The sequence below is a fragment of the Ornithorhynchus anatinus genome, chromosome 6 (assembly GCF_004115215.2).
Source record: "Ornithorhynchus anatinus isolate Pmale09 chromosome 6, mOrnAna1.pri.v4, whole genome shotgun sequence".
Classification (NCBI taxonomy): Eukaryota; Metazoa; Chordata; class Mammalia; order Monotremata; family Ornithorhynchidae; genus Ornithorhynchus; species Ornithorhynchus anatinus.
In genome coordinates, this window is record NC_041733.1 from 19,347,304 (window position 1) to 19,363,519 (window position 16,216).

General features: G+C 46.7%; 1 protein-coding gene across 5 annotated transcripts in view; it reads left to right on the forward strand.

Moving 5' to 3' along the window:
• The window catches only part of TEX28 (testis expressed 28), a 52,169-nt gene extending 35,956 nt beyond the window's left edge, over positions 1–16,213 (forward strand). For 3 of the 5 annotated variants that reach the window (XM_007669662.4, XM_007669661.4, XM_007669663.4), the window contains 3 exons: positions 5,525–6,243; positions 11,596–11,731; positions 14,377–16,213. In XM_007669662.4, coding sequence (XP_007667852.1) covers positions 5,534–6,243; positions 11,596–11,731; positions 14,377–14,697 — 1,167 coding nt within the window. In that variant the 5' untranslated portion in view covers positions 5,525–5,533 and the 3' untranslated portion in view covers positions 14,698–16,213. Of the gene's footprint in view, positions 1–1,104; positions 1,477–5,524; positions 6,244–11,595; positions 11,732–14,376 lie in introns of those variants that run through there. The other 2 variants (XM_007669664.4, XM_029067363.2) reach the window with 2 other exon arrangements.
• Positions 16,214–16,216: the final 3 nt, after the last annotated feature.

The window sequence follows — 16,216 nt, forward strand, 5'->3', positions numbered from 1 at the left end:
ATTTCTACCATTGTATGTTCATGTTTTCTCATTCGATCCACCTCTGCCCATCTGTTTGAAGGGTGCTGTCTTCGTACAATGAAAGGAGAGAGAGGGAATAGATAGGAAAAACATTTAATTTCCCGTGAAGTAATATTTTGATTAAACGGAAGACCCAGATATTCCGCGAGCTGCATGAAATATGCAAACGTTTTATGCCCCAGGAGCAAAACCCATTCAGATGGAATGAACAATAATTAAGAGTGTTGTTCGGTACCCACAACTGTAGTGAAAGCTTTGTTTTCGAGTGCAGATAAGAAGGGCGGATGTGCAAAGATGCACACTGGGCATGTCAAGTGTAGCCTCCACGGAGGCTCTGGGCCACCTGCAGGTACTCAGCCCCAGCAGAGAAGAGGAGAGACAAATAAGCAGTGGAGGTATCCCTTTTCACACAGCCCCTGCCCTCCCAACCCTCTGCTGTAACCCCAACTTCTGCTTCAGCCACAAGGGATTAGTTTCTACTTGTCCTGACTCTCCAGGGCTCCAGGGATTTCTTTTTTTTCAATAGTATTTGTTAAATGCTTGTTTAAGGCAGAGCCGTGGTTAGAACCCAGCTCACCTGATGCTCAGTCCTATGCTCTTTCTAGAGCCAGAAGGAGGTAAAACCCTCTCTTTAGGTTTAGCTCACTCAGCCTAGTTAAGAGGAGTGGCCCCTACCTAACCCAAAGGGTAGATTTGGAAACAGACACCCCGTCTCACCTACACAGGAGGCAGCTTGGGTCAGACAGATCTTTGGAAACCACAGGGAATTCCATGAGCTCTCCACTGGGAGGGGGTCAGGAATTGAGAATAAGGCAAAAGAATCAAAATCCCTCCATCCCCCAGAGTGAAGCTTCCCCTCTTCCTAGCCTGAATCTATTCACCAACCATTTCCCCTGAGTCAGCTCTATCCTTTCAGAATCATTTCCTGCTCCCAAGGCATACTCTTCTGAGTTAACCTGTCGGCCAAAGCAGCTGATAAGCATTAAGAACCCCACCACCTCCCCAGCTAAGGGGCAGCCGCCATAAAGCACAGAAGTCAGGCTGCTTTTTGGAGGCTCTGACACTGAATTCACAGAGTAGCAAAAGACTGAGAAGCTAAGCTACTGCTTATTCTGTTAGCTAGGCCTAACCCTGTTGCCTCTTTAGGCCTCCCCTTACTTCTGATTCCTCAGCCTGAAGTCGATGAGAATCTGGTTGGTTCCCCATGTCATTCTATTGATGGAGGAAAAGAGTTTCAGGGATAATTGAGGAGCCAGCAAAACCCCTAGGCACTGTCGTTGAGCCATAGTTTCCGTCCTCTCGGAACATTAGGGCTCTTAGATTTTTCAAGAGCTTTAGGGAAGAGTTGGTGACTTCTCTGCTGGGGTCCCTGGCTTGAGGTTTACCCAAAATGTCAACTGCTCTCTGAGAATGCAGCTGCAGTAAGAGTTTGGTTCATCTGGGAGCTACTGGAAGGTAAGACCCAGGCACCAGCTCTCCTCTTTCTCTGAGAGATTCCAGCCTAACTGTGGCTAGGCCAATTTTATCTGCCACAGATGCAGAGACTGGAAATGCTTCCTCATTTTTTATGGTATTTGTTAGGTGCTTATTATGCACTAAACGCTGGGATAGATACAAGCTATTCAGGTTGGACACAGCCCATGTCCCATAGGGGGCTCACAGACTTAATCCCCACTGAAGATGAAGTAACTGAGTCACAGAGAAGTAAGTGACTTGCCCAAGGTCATACAGCAGACACACAGCAGAGCTGGCATTAGAATTCAGGTTCTTTTGACTCCCAGGTCCATACACAGCTTGGGCTCTTAGAACCTTCAGACACTTCAGATGATGAGGAAAAGTTGGAAAAGGGGTAAAAGAGGGTCACTCAAATGCATAGGAGTGATTACAGTGTGCAGAGAATTGTACTAAATGCTTGGGAGAGTACAATATAACAGTTGGTAGACATATTCCCTGCCAACACGGAACTTACAGTCTAGATGGAGATAGATATCTATAATTGTTCTATTTATATTGATGCTATTGATGCCTATTCACTTGTCTTGATGTCTGTCTCTCCCCTTCTAGACTGCGAGCCCATTGTTGGGTAGGGATTGTCTCTATTTGTTGCTGAATTGTACTTTCCAAATGCTTACTACAGTGCTCTGCACACAGTAAGCGCTCAGTAAATATGATTGAACAAATGAATAGGCATTAAAATAAATTACAGATCTGTATATAAGTGATGTGAGGGGGGAGTGAATAAAGAGTACAAATCCAAGTGCAAGAGCAATTTCTCGAAGGAGCTCAGGGAGGGAGTGCAGGGAAATGTTAGAGCACTTGGGGATAACTTGGAAAAGAAAGCTGGGATGACTTAACAATCTTCAAGTCTACAAAGAGAGATATTATGATAGATCTCTATCAGCATTTCTTCCTTTCAAGAGAAAAGAGCCCAAGAGAAAATGGACTTAGAAAACACTAAAATGGATTTAAATGAGATGTCGCATTATAAGGTAGGTTCATTCATTCAATTGTATTTATTGAGCACTTACTCTGTGCAGAGCACTGTACCAAGAGATTAGAAAGTACAATTTGGCCACAAATGGAGACAATCCCTACCCAACAAAGGACTCACAGACTAGAAGGGGGGAGACAGACAACAAAACAAAACAAGTAAGCATCAATAGCATCAATATAAATAGAATTATAAATACATACACAAACAAATATGCTTCTGTTAGAGGTTTTGAGTATTACAATGAGATACTAAGGGAGTCTGTGGTATGACACTTTGAGAGAGATTCAGTGCAGGCCTATTTGAAGGCAAAGACATTAATCAAAAACCTTCAAGGATGACTTTGCTAATTCTAAATGATGAAAATGATGGTGTATAAGAACATTTCCACAGCTCAGTTGAAATTCCTGCATTACAGGTCACCAAAACAGCTTACATCATCCTTAGCTACACCTTTTCTGGCTGAAGGTGGGGGTGCATGGGAGGCAGGGGTGGGGGCAGTGAGACTCAGCTGAATCCCATCAGTAGATTGCTGCTGATATAGATGGGCAGCACTTGCCCCTTGGTGGCCATTTCTGTTTTACATGGGTAAGGTACCCAAATAGGTGTGAGGACCTGCGGGGGTGCGGGCCATAAAGATGGGGCAGGGTCTCTAGTGAGCAGCACTTCTGCAAAGTAGACAGACCCAGAGGTCTGCCCAAAAAACTGTAGGGACAAGATCATTAAGCAGGGCAGGCAGCCACACATCAGCACTAGTTTTGCCCCCACAGAACCCAATTCCGTGAGCAGGGAAGGTCCCTCAGGTACCCCAGACCCTCCCTCACTCACCCACCTTCCGCCTAGGCAGGGGACAAAAAGTACCCAGTGAGAGAGTGGAAACATGATTAGGGAGGTGTAATTTTGGGGATGCTTGAAAGGAGAGGATCCCAAGAGTCACATTCCTTCAGTGAAAAATATTAAATGAAGTCCACACCAAAGCAGCAGGGAATTAAAGAATTTATCCCCAGCTGGAGGTTCCTCGATTTAGCACTCTTTGCCCCTGCTTCTGGCCAGCGGCTCACTGACACAGGCTTCCTTCAAGAATACCATTTTTTTTTGAGACCTCATGACTGAGGAATTGATTGTAGTGGAGAATTGTGTGTGTGGTGCTACTTGGCCTTTCTTCCATTCGTGTTCTGGCAGGGTTGTGGAATGTAAGGAGCAAGTAGGCGGACGTGGGGCAACACACAGTGAAATACCTGCAGAAGCAGCGTGGCCTAGTGGAAAGGGCACTGACCTGGGCTCTAATCCCGCCTCTGCCACTTGTCTGCTGTGTGACCCTGGGCAAGTCACTTCACCTGTCTGGGCCTCTATTTCCTCATCTGTAAAGTAGGGATTAAAATCCTTGTCCCTCCTATTTAGATTGTGAGCCCTATGTGGGATAAGGACTGTTTCCAACCTGATTATCTTGTATATACCCCAGTGCTTAGTGCAGTGCTGAGCACAAAGTAAGTGCTTAAAAAATACTAAGCATAGTCAGTGCCAGTGCTAAGCCTCAGCACCGTGACTCAGGCAAGTGGACGCCTTGGTAACTCCTGGGGTCTTTGCAAGTCAATAATGTTTATTGAGTGCTTACTGTGTGCAGAACACTGTATGAAGGGCTTGGGAGGGAACAATATAACAGACACATTCCCTGCCCAAAACAAACTTACAGTCTAGAGTGGGAGAAAGACATTAATATACACCTACTTTCCCACACACCTTTTGTCAGGACTCCTTCTGGAACACCCTGGGTGGCTTTTTGAACAGAAAACTTCACCACTGATAGAGTTCACTGTGGGCAGAGAAAATGTCTACCAACTCTGTTATATTGTACTCTCCCAAGTGCTTAGTACAGTGTTTTGTACTCAGTAAGCAATTAGTAAATACAACTGACTGATTCCCAGAACAGTGCTCGCTTCACTGGACCAACAGCAGGACAACCCACCAAGGAAGTTTTTATCTGCAAAGGCTAGAAATCCTATCCTTTTTCTTTAAAATTGTTTCAGTCACTGGTCTGGACTGGAATGTTGGAACAGCCTGACCCTTAGGAGAGCCCAAGAGATCAATCAATGGAATTTATTGAGCATTTATTATGGGTAGGGCACAGAGTTGATAGTTTTACAGAGCCATAATTTATATTAATGCCAGTCCTCCCTCTCTAGACTTTAGGCTCCTTGTAGGCAGGGAACATGCCTACCAACTCTGTTATTTTGTATTCTCCCAAGTGCTTAGTATTGTGCTCTGCACTCAGTGAGTGCTCAAAAAATACAATTGGCTGATGTGATCCCTGCCCACAAAGAGCTTATGGGTTTACTTATGACAAAGAGGAGGAGCCATCAGAAAGTTAGTCACAGAGGGGCTCCTCTATAACCCTTTGGAGAGTTACCCTGAGGAATGGAGTCAAGACTCATGAGCTTACAGTCCGCTAGACCGTAAGCTGGTTGTGGGCAGGGAACCTGTCTACCAACTCTGTTATATCGTTATGTCTGTTACTCTCCCCTCCTTCAAAACCTTATTGAAGGCACATCTCCTCCAAGAGGCCTTCCCTGACTAAGCCCTCCTTTCCTCCTCTCCCTTCTGCCTCACCCTGACGTGCTCCCTTTGTTCATCTTCCCTCCCAGCCCCACAGCACTTACATACACATGTGTCATTCATTTATTTATATTAACATCTGTCTTCCCCTTTAGACTTTCAGCTCATTGTGTACAGGGAATGAGTCTATTGTTATATTGTACTCTCCCAAGGACTTAGTACAGTGCTCTGCACACAGTAAGTGTTCAATAAGTACAATTGAATGAATATTAAATACTATTGACTGAATATCATAGTTTCCCATGCACTTAGTACAGTAAGAGCTCAATAAATACCATGGATTGATTGTGTGTGGAGGCAGCTTTGAAGCCACACAAGTAGGTCATTGGGGCTTCCACAAAGTAGAACCGTCAACCTAAGGGATGCTGTTCTCTGACATCTTTTTTTCCACCTTTGTAGGCAAAACCCATGAAGAGTCCCAGCCCAGGCCTGCCTCCTGATGACCCTTCACTCGTTCCCCGGTCATCCAGGACGAAGACCCCCAGCATCCGCCACCACAGTGCCAACGCGGAGGTCAACCGCATCCTTCAGGACAGCATCAAACATCGGATCTTGTACCTGTCGGAGCAGTTGAAGGTGGAAAAATCTAGCCGGGATGAGAACATGGTGGGCTACCTCAAGCTGGTTTCCAAAGCGGATCGGCATCAAGCTCCTCTCATCAGGCAGGCCTTTGAGAAAGTGAACCAACGCTCCTCTGCTACCATCGGCCAGATAGAACGCAAACTTCAGCAGAACTACCGGCAACTCCAGGAGCTGGAGCTGGCCGTCAGACCCAGGAGCTCGACCTTGAATGCAGATGCTTCCTCTCCAGAGACTGAGCAGCCCACTGAGCGGGTTTTAAGGTGCGAGTACCCCGAGCCCGAGGAGACGGGACCCCCGCCAGCCAACGTCACGTGCCCCTCTCTGGAGGATGACTTTTCTGGTTCCCAGCAGGACCAGACTTCCAAGTCGGGCAGCTTGAACAGACAGGATGACTTGGCCGTCCAGAAAATGAATGACCAGCTGGATGTTGTAAAAATGTTCTATTCTAGCTTGGAAACAGACTTTCAGAATCTAAAGGAAAAGTACCTGTCTGAATTGGAACAGATAGTGGAATGCCTACAGGAAGAAAAATGCAGGTAAGGAGTCCTCTCTGCCTTGGCTTCCTGAGTTCTAGGTTAAAGATGCATTCAAGCATTCCTTCTTTTTGCACCTACACTGGCAAATGGTGCATCTACCAATCAGAGGTATTTACCGAGTGCTGTACTCTGTGCAGGACACAGTACTAAGGGCTTGGGAGAGTAAAGTGCAACCAAATTGTACATAATGAGCTTACATCTATTCTTCTATAATCCTTTCCCCAACCTACTCCCTCTCCTGACTGCAACACCTGGGAATTTAGATCTAGTCCCTAAGCCCTTTGATACTCCCCTTTCCCCCCCACCCGGAGCTCTCATGGACATATCCTTTTACTTTCCTGTTTCCCTTGTCTCTGATTTATTTAAAAGCCTGTCTTCCCTACTAGACTATAAAATCCTAGAGGGCAGAAGTCAAGGCTACTTAGGCTACTGTATTCTCTACCTATCAATGGTATTTATTGAGCGTTCACTGTATGCAGAGCATTGTACTAAACAATTAAGCTTCCAGATACTTAGTACAGCATTCTGCATACAGGCTGGTGCTCAATAAATGCCACTGATGGATTGATTATTCCAGAGACCCATTTCCAAACTGGGTTTGAAACATATTGATCGACTTATTGAAAAAAACTAATTGACCTGAATCTGCTTGGCAGTAATTTGCACCATAAACCCCAGGTGTCTTTCTGATCCAATACACATCCATTTGTAACTACAAATTTCATCAGCAAATGAAACATGGGACTGGAAGTCAGGGGACCTGGGTTCTAATCCTAGCTCTGCCGATTGCTTACAGTGTGACCTCGGGCAAGTCACTAAATTTATCTGTCCCTCAATCATCTCATCTGTAAAATGGGGATTAAATCCTCTTCCCTCCAATTTAGACTGTGTCCAACCTGATAAGCTTGTATTGACCCCAGTGCTTAAAACATCTCCGCCCCGTCCTCTCCCCCTCCCTTCAGGCTCGCATCTCCTCCTGCCTCCGGGACGTCTCCACCTGGATGTCGGCCCGCCACCTAAAACTCAACATGACCAAGACTGAGCTCCTCATCTTCCCTCCCAAACCCGGTCCGCTCCCAGACTTCTCTATCACCGTGGATGGCACGACCATCCTTCCTGTCTCTTGGGCCCGCGATCTCGGTGTCATCCTTGACTCGTCTCTCTCGTTCACCCCACACATCCTATCCCTTACCGAGACCTGCCGGTTTCACCTCTACAATATCGCCAAGATCCGCCCTTTCCTCTCCACCCAAACGGCTACCTTACTGCTACAGGCTCCCGTTATATCCCGGCTAGACTACTGTGTCAGCCTTCTCTCTGACCTCCCTTCCTCCTCTCTCGCCCCGCTCCAGTCTATTCTTCACTCCGCTGCCCGGCTCATCTTCCTGCAGAAACGATCTGGGCATGTCACTCCCCTTCTTAAACAACTCCAGTGGTTGCCTATCGACCTCCGCTCCAAACAAAAACTCCTCACTCTAGGCTTCAAGGCTCTCCATCACCTTGCCCCTTCCTACCTCTCCTCCCTTCTCTCTTTCTACCGCCCACTCCGCTCCTCCGCCGCCCACCTCCTCACCGTCCCTCGGTCTCACCTATCCCGCCGTCGACCCCTGGGTCACGTCCTCCCGCGGTCCTGGAACGCCCTCCCTCCTCACCTCCAACAAACTGATTCTCTTCCCCTCTTCAAAACCCTACTTAAAACTCACCTCCTCCAAGAGGCCTTCCCAGACTGAGCTCCTCTTCCCCCTCTACTCCCTCTATCACCTCTCCACAGCTAAACCCTCTTTCCCCCCCCTTTCCATCTGCTCCTCCCCCTCTCCCTTCCCATCCCCTCAGCACTGTACTCGTCCATTCAACTGTATATATTTTCATTACCCTATTTATTTTGTTAATGAAATGTACATCGCCTTGATTCTATTTAGTTGCCATTGTTTTTACGAGATGTTCTTCCCCTCGACTCTATTTATTGCCATTGTTCTCGTCTGTCCGTCTCCCCCGATTAGACTGTAAGCCCGTCAAACGGCAGGGACTGTCTCTATCTGTTGCTGACTTGTTCATTCCAAGCGCTTAGTACAGTGCTCTGCACATAGTAAGCGCTCAATAAATACTTTTGAATGAATGAATGAATTAACAAATACCATAAAAAAAATCCAGATTCTAGGGTGGTTGCAAGTAAACCAACTGGCTCTGTCAACAAAACCTTTGGGAATATAAACAAGGCCAGTGTGTCCCATTCCAAAGAACACTTGAAGGAGTGGGGAAGGACAAACATTTTGGAGGTGGTTTCTATTTTAGAAGGGAAAGTGCAGAAAGGTCAACTGAAAAGCCTGGTCTTCGGGAGGAGGGGAAATCTGTGATTGGTTCCGAATTTGACCCTGGCCAAGTGTAGTTGAGTGCCAATCAGGAGAATGTCCAGACCCTCTCCTGCCACTATAAAAGTCCTAAGCAGCCTTGGGACCTTTTCTACTGGGTCCTGAAAAGCAAAGCAGCATGGCCTGGTATATAGAGCACAGACCTGGGAGTCAGAAGGACCTGGGTTCTAATCCCAGTTCCATCACATGTCTGCTATGACCGTGGGAAAGTCACTTCTTTGTGCCTCAGTTGCCTCATCTGTGAATTGGGGTTTAAGACTGTAAGCCCCATGTGGGACAAGGACTGTGTCCAACCAGATTAGCTTGTATCTATCCCAGCGATTAGCACAGTGCCTGATACAGAACATAAAATGTACTTCCTGTATCTATGTTTAGGGAATATTCCAGGCATGAGAGAAATGATCCTTTGGGGTTTGCTGCCTCTGTTTCTGCCCAGCAATTTCCTTACATAGCTTCAAAAGCAGCTAAAGACAATTGCAGGCAGGGAGTGGAGGAGTCTCTCCAGTGTGACCTCCTCTTCAGGAGGAGCAGAGGATAGTGTGATACTTATTGTAGGGGGACAAAATTTGAGAGTTTCCAATCAGGGTTGAAAAGCTCCAAAATCATGAATTTCTGGCCAGGTGTACTCTGAGGCTTATCTCTTCCCAGTCCTGTTCCCACCTTCCCCGTCCCTCCCACTCTCCAAATCCATCCTCCTTTAATGTCCACATACTCAAAATGAAAAGTTGGCACCAAATCCAAGTTATTGTTATTCTGCCCCATGGCATTCAGCACATTATGGGGGCTCTGAAAATAGAAGCAGCATGCATGCAGAGAAGCAGCGTGGCTTAGTGGAAAGAGCATGGCTCTGCCACTTGTCTGCTGTGTGACCTTGGGCAAGTCACTTAACTTCTCTGTGTCTCGGTTTCCTCATCTGTAAAATGGGGACTAAAAGTGTGAGCCCCACGTGGGACAACCTGATTACCCTCTATCTACCCCAGCGCTGAGAACAGTGTTTGACATATAGTAAGCGCTTAATAAATACCATAATTATTATTATTACTATTATGTATATGTATTTTATGGTTCTTCAACTAGATAATCCCGTTTCACCCAGCCCATTTATATCTTGAAAATACACCATTTGTACGCATGTATTTATAAGGGAATGAAAGTATCAGCGGAGAGGACTGAAACCACGACTTTGAAACCCCACTTTTCAGTGCCTCAGTAGGTCCTAAGGGTAAAACGATCAGGCAACCAGACTTGCTTCAGCTTTCTATTGGGCATCCTGAGGTTGAGACCTGTATGGAGATCACAGCAGAGAGGAAAAGTTGGGAGCCGTAAATACAGAGACAGTGGGGCGAAGGCTGGAAGGGTCTTAAATTGAAGTTGGGATTTTTTTTCCCTCCTTTCTCCTTCTCAGTAACCAGTCTCCACAGAATGAATGGCCCTGAATTAGGCACTCTGGCCAAGGGGAGAGAGGGAGAGGAAGTCTTAATTCTTGCCCAAACTGAGCTTACCCTCTAGGTAAAGACCAACAAATGAAAATATTCAGTAAAGCTCCATCTAGCACAGCGACAGATGTGTTCTCCAAAACATGACTCATTTCAATTCTGCTAGACTGTAAACTAGACTTTGGGCAGGAAACAGGTCTATCCACTCTTGTTATAGTGAGAGACAGTAAGCCTACTCCCGGCTCAGGATCGCACCCAGAGAGTTTCCAGTACTCTACCAGTCTCAGCTACGGGAGGGAGAGTCAAGCCATTCCTAGCTTGGAGAGTGGCTAGCGAGTGGCAGGCAATCCGCTACAAGTCAACACTCACCTGTGCTGGGCAACAGCAGCACAGGAGAGAGTCGAGGGTGGAGACTCAAGTTGATTGCGCAGAAGAAGACAATGGTAAACCATTTCCGTATTTTTACCAAGAAAACTCTCTGGATGCACTACCAGAATGGTTGCAGATGGAGGTGGAGCGTTCTGGGAGAGATGTGTCCATGGAGTTGCTATGGTTCGGAGATGACTCGACAGCATAAGACAAGTGTGCCCTTGGAAGGAGTCTGGGCCTAGGAGTCAGGTCCTGGGTTCTAATCCCGGCTTCCCCTCTTGTCTGTTCTGTGACCTTGGGCAAGTCACTTCATCTTTCTTGGCCTCAGTTTACTCATCTGTAAAATGGGGATTATGGCTATGAGGTCCATGTGGGACAGGGACTGTGTCCAACCCGATTATCTTGTATCTATCCCAGAACGTAGTAAAGTGCTGGCACACATTAAGCATTTAATAAACACTACAATTATTATTTTTACTATCCCAAGCAGTTGGTACAGTGCTCTGCACACAGTAAACACTCAGTCAATACCATTGATTGATTGTAACTATACCACACCCCAGGATGAAGGCTTGGGCAAAGAACACTCTTTGGGAGTTGAGATTGAAGGCAACAGGAGTAGGAGCTTGAAATTTGGAGAGAAATAGCATTGAGATGCTTCCAAATTCTCCCCTTCATACTTATTTGTACTGAAGTGTCAGTCCATTGCCAATTAAATCAAAAGTAATTTTTTCAAATGAGAAAATCTGAAATCTTGAGAATTAAAATATTTTCCCATTCAAAAGTGATTTCATAAGACTGCTTTCCAGAAACTCAACTGTGGTGCTCTATGGGATTTTACTGAACAGGTTAGTTACAGAGGTGCATGTATATAGTGGGTAAAGAATACTGGCTAAGTTGGACTAATTTGAATTCTCACTTACTTGGTCTGCAAAAGTTCTGTGGAAGAGATAGGTTTTGAACTGCATTTGTAAAGAGGAGAGAGAGGTTATTTCAGACAAGGAGAACTCTTCTCCGAATAAGCTCTTGCTTCTAGACTGAAAGCTCATTGTGGGCAGGAAATATGTTTGCCAAGTCTGTTTTACTGTACTCTCCCAAGCACTTACTACAGTGCTCTGCACACAGTGCTTAATAAATACCATTGATTGACAGCTGTCCTTTTCTCTTTTGCTTCCAAGACGCAGATTAATGGAAGAACAGGTTAATGACCATATGCAGGTACACCTGGATGAGATCTTACGCCTCAAGCAGGACCTGGCAAGCACTGAAGAGAAAATGGTTTATCAGTCCTACGAGAAAGCAAAAGAAATATGGGTGAGACTCTTGAGGGGTGGAAGGTAGGGCTGCTTTGAGGTGACTGGGAGGAATGCAGAAAATATGATCTCCAGTAGTTCAGGGTATGGTAACCAAGTTGGCCCAAGATACCTGGAGAGAAAACCGTTACACGTGTAGGCTTCAGGGTAAAGGTCAAGCTTATTTGTGGGTTGATCTAGTTAACTCCTAGAGGAGTAGTAATAATAATAATGTTGGTATTTGTTAAGTGCTTTCAATGTGCAGAGCACTGTTCTAAGTGCTGGGGTGGATACAGGGTAATCAGGTTGTCCCATGTGAGGCTCACAGTCTTAATCCCCATTTTACAGATGAGGTAACTGAGGCACAGAGAAGTTAAGTGACTTGCCCACAGTCACACAGCTGCCAAGTGGCAGAGCCAGGATTCGAACCCACGACCTGTGACTCCCAAGCCCGTGCTCTTTCCACCAAGCCACACTGCTTCTGCTATCTGGCCTTTGGATTTATGTGCTACTGGGTTGATTCCCTCAGTTCTTCTGCTCTTTTTCTTTTTTAAAGTAGAGGCATACAATAAGAAATTGTCATTTAATGTTAGCTGGACCCAATAAGCACCATGTTTAGCCTCCATCTTAACCTCCTGGCCAACTAAGAGGCAAATTAATGCTTAAGATTCCATGACAGTACGGCAACTTTTATTTCTACTTGTATCTCTACATGCCAAGAAGCAGTGTGGTCTAGTGGACAGAGCACAGGTCTAGTAAGAAGAACCTAGGTTCTAATCCCTGCTCTGCCACTTGTCTGCTGGGTGACCTTGGGCAAGTCACTCGACTTCTCTGTGCTTCGGTTATCTTACCTGTAAAATGGGGATTCAGACTATAAACCTCATGTGGGCTCTGACTGGGTTCCAACCTGATTATCTTGTATCTATCCCAGTGCTTAGTTCAGTGCCTGGCACGTATTAAGCTATTACCAAATACCATAAAATAAATCCTCCACTACTGGCATCCTCAGGTAGTAACCAGGTAAATTCCCTCAACTTCTCCCCAGTCTGGCCTCAACCCCTGTTTTAAAAATTTCCTCCTTCCCACACCATTTTTTTGGTTCCCCTCCCCACCCCACCCAGTACCATTTATTTATTGATGGTTTGATCATCAGGGCTGGTTCCTCCCCTCACTTCTGGCACTGCCAAAGCCTGGGAGACCGGGTTAGGTGGGATGGGGGAGGAGACCCCTGCTGTCCTCCCTGGTCCTGCCTGGCCTTTTCCTGAAACTTTGGCCACCCCAGAAGCAGGGTGGCAAGTCAGGGAAGGGACCAGTCACACCAGCAAAAATGACAAAAGCTAAAAATGTCACTGGGTGAGGGGAGTAGAGGGTGGGGAAACAGATTTGGGGATGTACATGGAGTACAATCAACTGTTCCTTGTTATTCCAGTGATAACCTAAGAACAGAGTAGCAGCATGTCATAGTGGAGAGAGCATGGGCCTGGGAGTCAGAAAGTTGTAGGTTCTAATTCTCCCTCCACCACTTGTCTGCTGGGTGACCTTGGGCAAGTCACTTCTCTGGGTCTCAGTTACCTCCCTTGTAAAATGGGGATTGAGACTGTGAGCCCCACATGGGACAGGGATTTTGTCCAACTTGATTTGCTTGTAATAACCCCATCACTTTGTACAGTGCCTGGCACATACAAAGCTCTTAACAAATGCCATCATTATTATTAACTGCACTTGAGCTGCAGGTGTAGAGATTAAGGATAGAAATGAAGAACATCCTAACTGGAAGAGCTATTAAAAGGGAGACTGTGGAAACACACTCTCTGCAAGACTTTAAAAAAGGGACTGAACTCCCTGAACCCTGTGCCCCAACTCTGTGGAGTTTTGGGGGTCAGTGCTCTTGCTTTGAGGCAGAAGGTTAATTAATCAGCCTTGCAGATAGGATCAAAAAACCATCAGTCAACAGAAATTTCGATATGTTCTTTCCACACTGAGCAATGCTACAGCCATATCGGATTTGACAGCGGTGAGTTCCCATGACCCCAATAAGTGCTGAGCTCCATTCCTACAGTTTTGTTTTAAGTAGAAGTTTTATTACTCAAAGTCTCATTTCTTTCTAAGTTTGAGCCTGTGGACAGGTCTGAAGACTTGGTCCATTCATTTCATTGATCCCATGGATCCTGGAAGGGGACCTTTGTATCCTGATTCCACTCCCCGCCTCCAGGCAGCTGACTTGTCTAAGAAACCAGCAGAGATAGTTAAACCACTTTATTTTTAAAGGTTTCCAGGAGTGGTATTCACAGCCTCCCTTGGTATAGTCTGTTTCAGTGTTTAAATCACACTTAGTCAGGAAGCCCTGGCTCATCTCTAACCTCATCTTTGTAGCTTCGTAGACTGCCTTTTTGGGAAATGGTGTTTAAGACGGAGAGCCCTGTGTGGAACAGCGACTGTATCCAACCTGAATAGTTTTTATCTACCCCAGTGCTTAGTACAGTGCCTGATACATGCCATTTTTTTTAAAAAAAGACTTCCTGTGTCTATCTTTGGGAATATGCCCACTTTCTCCTTCCACTTAATCATGTCGATTCCTTTTCTCTAGATTTGCATTTGAAATGTAATCACCTCACCTCAACATGAACACAGTTCTGACAAAAGTGTGTGTGTGTGTCTCATCCTCAGGAGGTGATGGAAACCTTTCAGACCCGCATTTCCAAACTAGAGGCTCTGCAGCAAACAGCGCAGCCGGAGATGGTGGAGAAATGTAAAACCCAGGCCCAGGTGTTCCTGGACAAGTTCATGAACCTACTCGTCACTTTGACCAACATCCTCCTGGTCTGCATCACTAGCATGTCCTGCTGCCCCTTGTCTTTGATCAGGAGCCCTCCGCGCATTTTAGCCACCCTCATGGTGATTATCCTGGGAGCAGTCGCCTGGCAGAACTGGCAGGCCAGACCAGACATGGACTGGCATGCTTGGCTTTCCTCCAAGTGGAAAGAGTAATGTAAGGAGTCATGGGCGCGGTCAGTTTGAATGTAAAAGGGCCAGGAGGACGAAGCTCAGCAAGGGATCTTCCCTGGTAGCCCCGTCCTTTTTTCGGTACAGCAGGGCACTTCTGCAGCCCCCCTCCCGAGTTTGCCCCGTCTCTGCTCCTCTCAGTTATTTCTTTGCCAGCGAGGTTTCCAAATACCACCGACCCACCCAACAAATGTCTTGCCCATCATTCCTCCCGGCGGTGGCTTGCCTCCTACGTTAAATGACGATCCGCCACTCAGGGCGAGAGAGAGACCAATGCGCTGCCTGTCAGAGTGTTTGTATATTAAAGGGGGAGGTGAGGGTCTCTCTTGGCGCTGCTCCCTAGGGCTGTTCCCACCTCCAACAAGTCAGGCTGGCCTGGGCAGGCAGTGTGCCAGCTGAAGAAAGAAGAGTCCTGTCAGGTGGGCCTTGGGGGAGACTCCCCCGTGCTGTCCCCAGAGAGGGAAGAGCCAGCTGACCTGCGACTCCTAGAAGGCCCAGACTTCTCGTTGTGGGGATCAATACTGAATCTAGAAGGCAGCAGCCGTTAAGCTGGTGGGAACATCCTTCCTCCCTGGCCCCTGTTCTGTGTTTGTGCCTTCCCCTCAGTCTGAGGAAGAATCTGGAAGCAGCAGCTAGATTGGGGGGCACAGAAGAGATAGGGGAGATATCGCTAGAAATGCCGATCTTTCCTTTCAGATTCTGCCCTGGGCCCAGGTTCCAACCTGGCTCAGGCCTGAGGGGAATGGGAGAGGCAGCCCTCTCCTGCAGGGGAGGTTAACTTTGGAATCTGCCTATCTCTCATAGATTCATTCACACACTACCCCCTCCCACCCACCCTGAAACTAGAAAATAGAAAAAAGTCACCTACCCCTGCACAATCTGTTCCACCAGGCAGTTCTCCAGATGCTGGAAGATTAAGGCCACTCTGGCTCCGGAATTAGCTCTGATGGGTGGAGTTGAGTGGAAAGGACAGGGCAAGTTGCATTGGCTAAACCTAAACACCTTATGGAAAGAGGAATGAAAACCGTAAGAAGAGATTCCTCAGGCCCAGGGAAAGAGTGTGGCCTTACTTATAGGATGGTTTTGAGTTTGGCCCCTCTGGAAAACATTCCTTTCAACACACCTCGTACAGAAGTTAGAGAAACGTTTATTGCTATTTGGAACCAGCATCTTAGTGTTCCCCTACTATGTTTCTCGTGAGCTCCTTGCTACCTATTTACAAGTCGAGGGCTCCTCAAGCGTCATTACAGTTCACAATTACCCAGTATCAAACGCTACTCTGCCAAAATGGCTAGTTTTAGTCTAGTCCCTAAGTCTGAACTTCTCAGTGGGACATCACTTCACTGCATCAGAGGTAGCCAGCTGTACCGCTTGCCAGAGAACCTTGACCAGAAGCATGGAGTCTGAGGCCTGGCCTTTCTTCTGGCTTTGGTCCTCGCCTCAGGGTTCAGGTTTTGCTTGCTTGACCTAAGCTAAGAATGAATAAAGAACTTAGGGAGAAGCC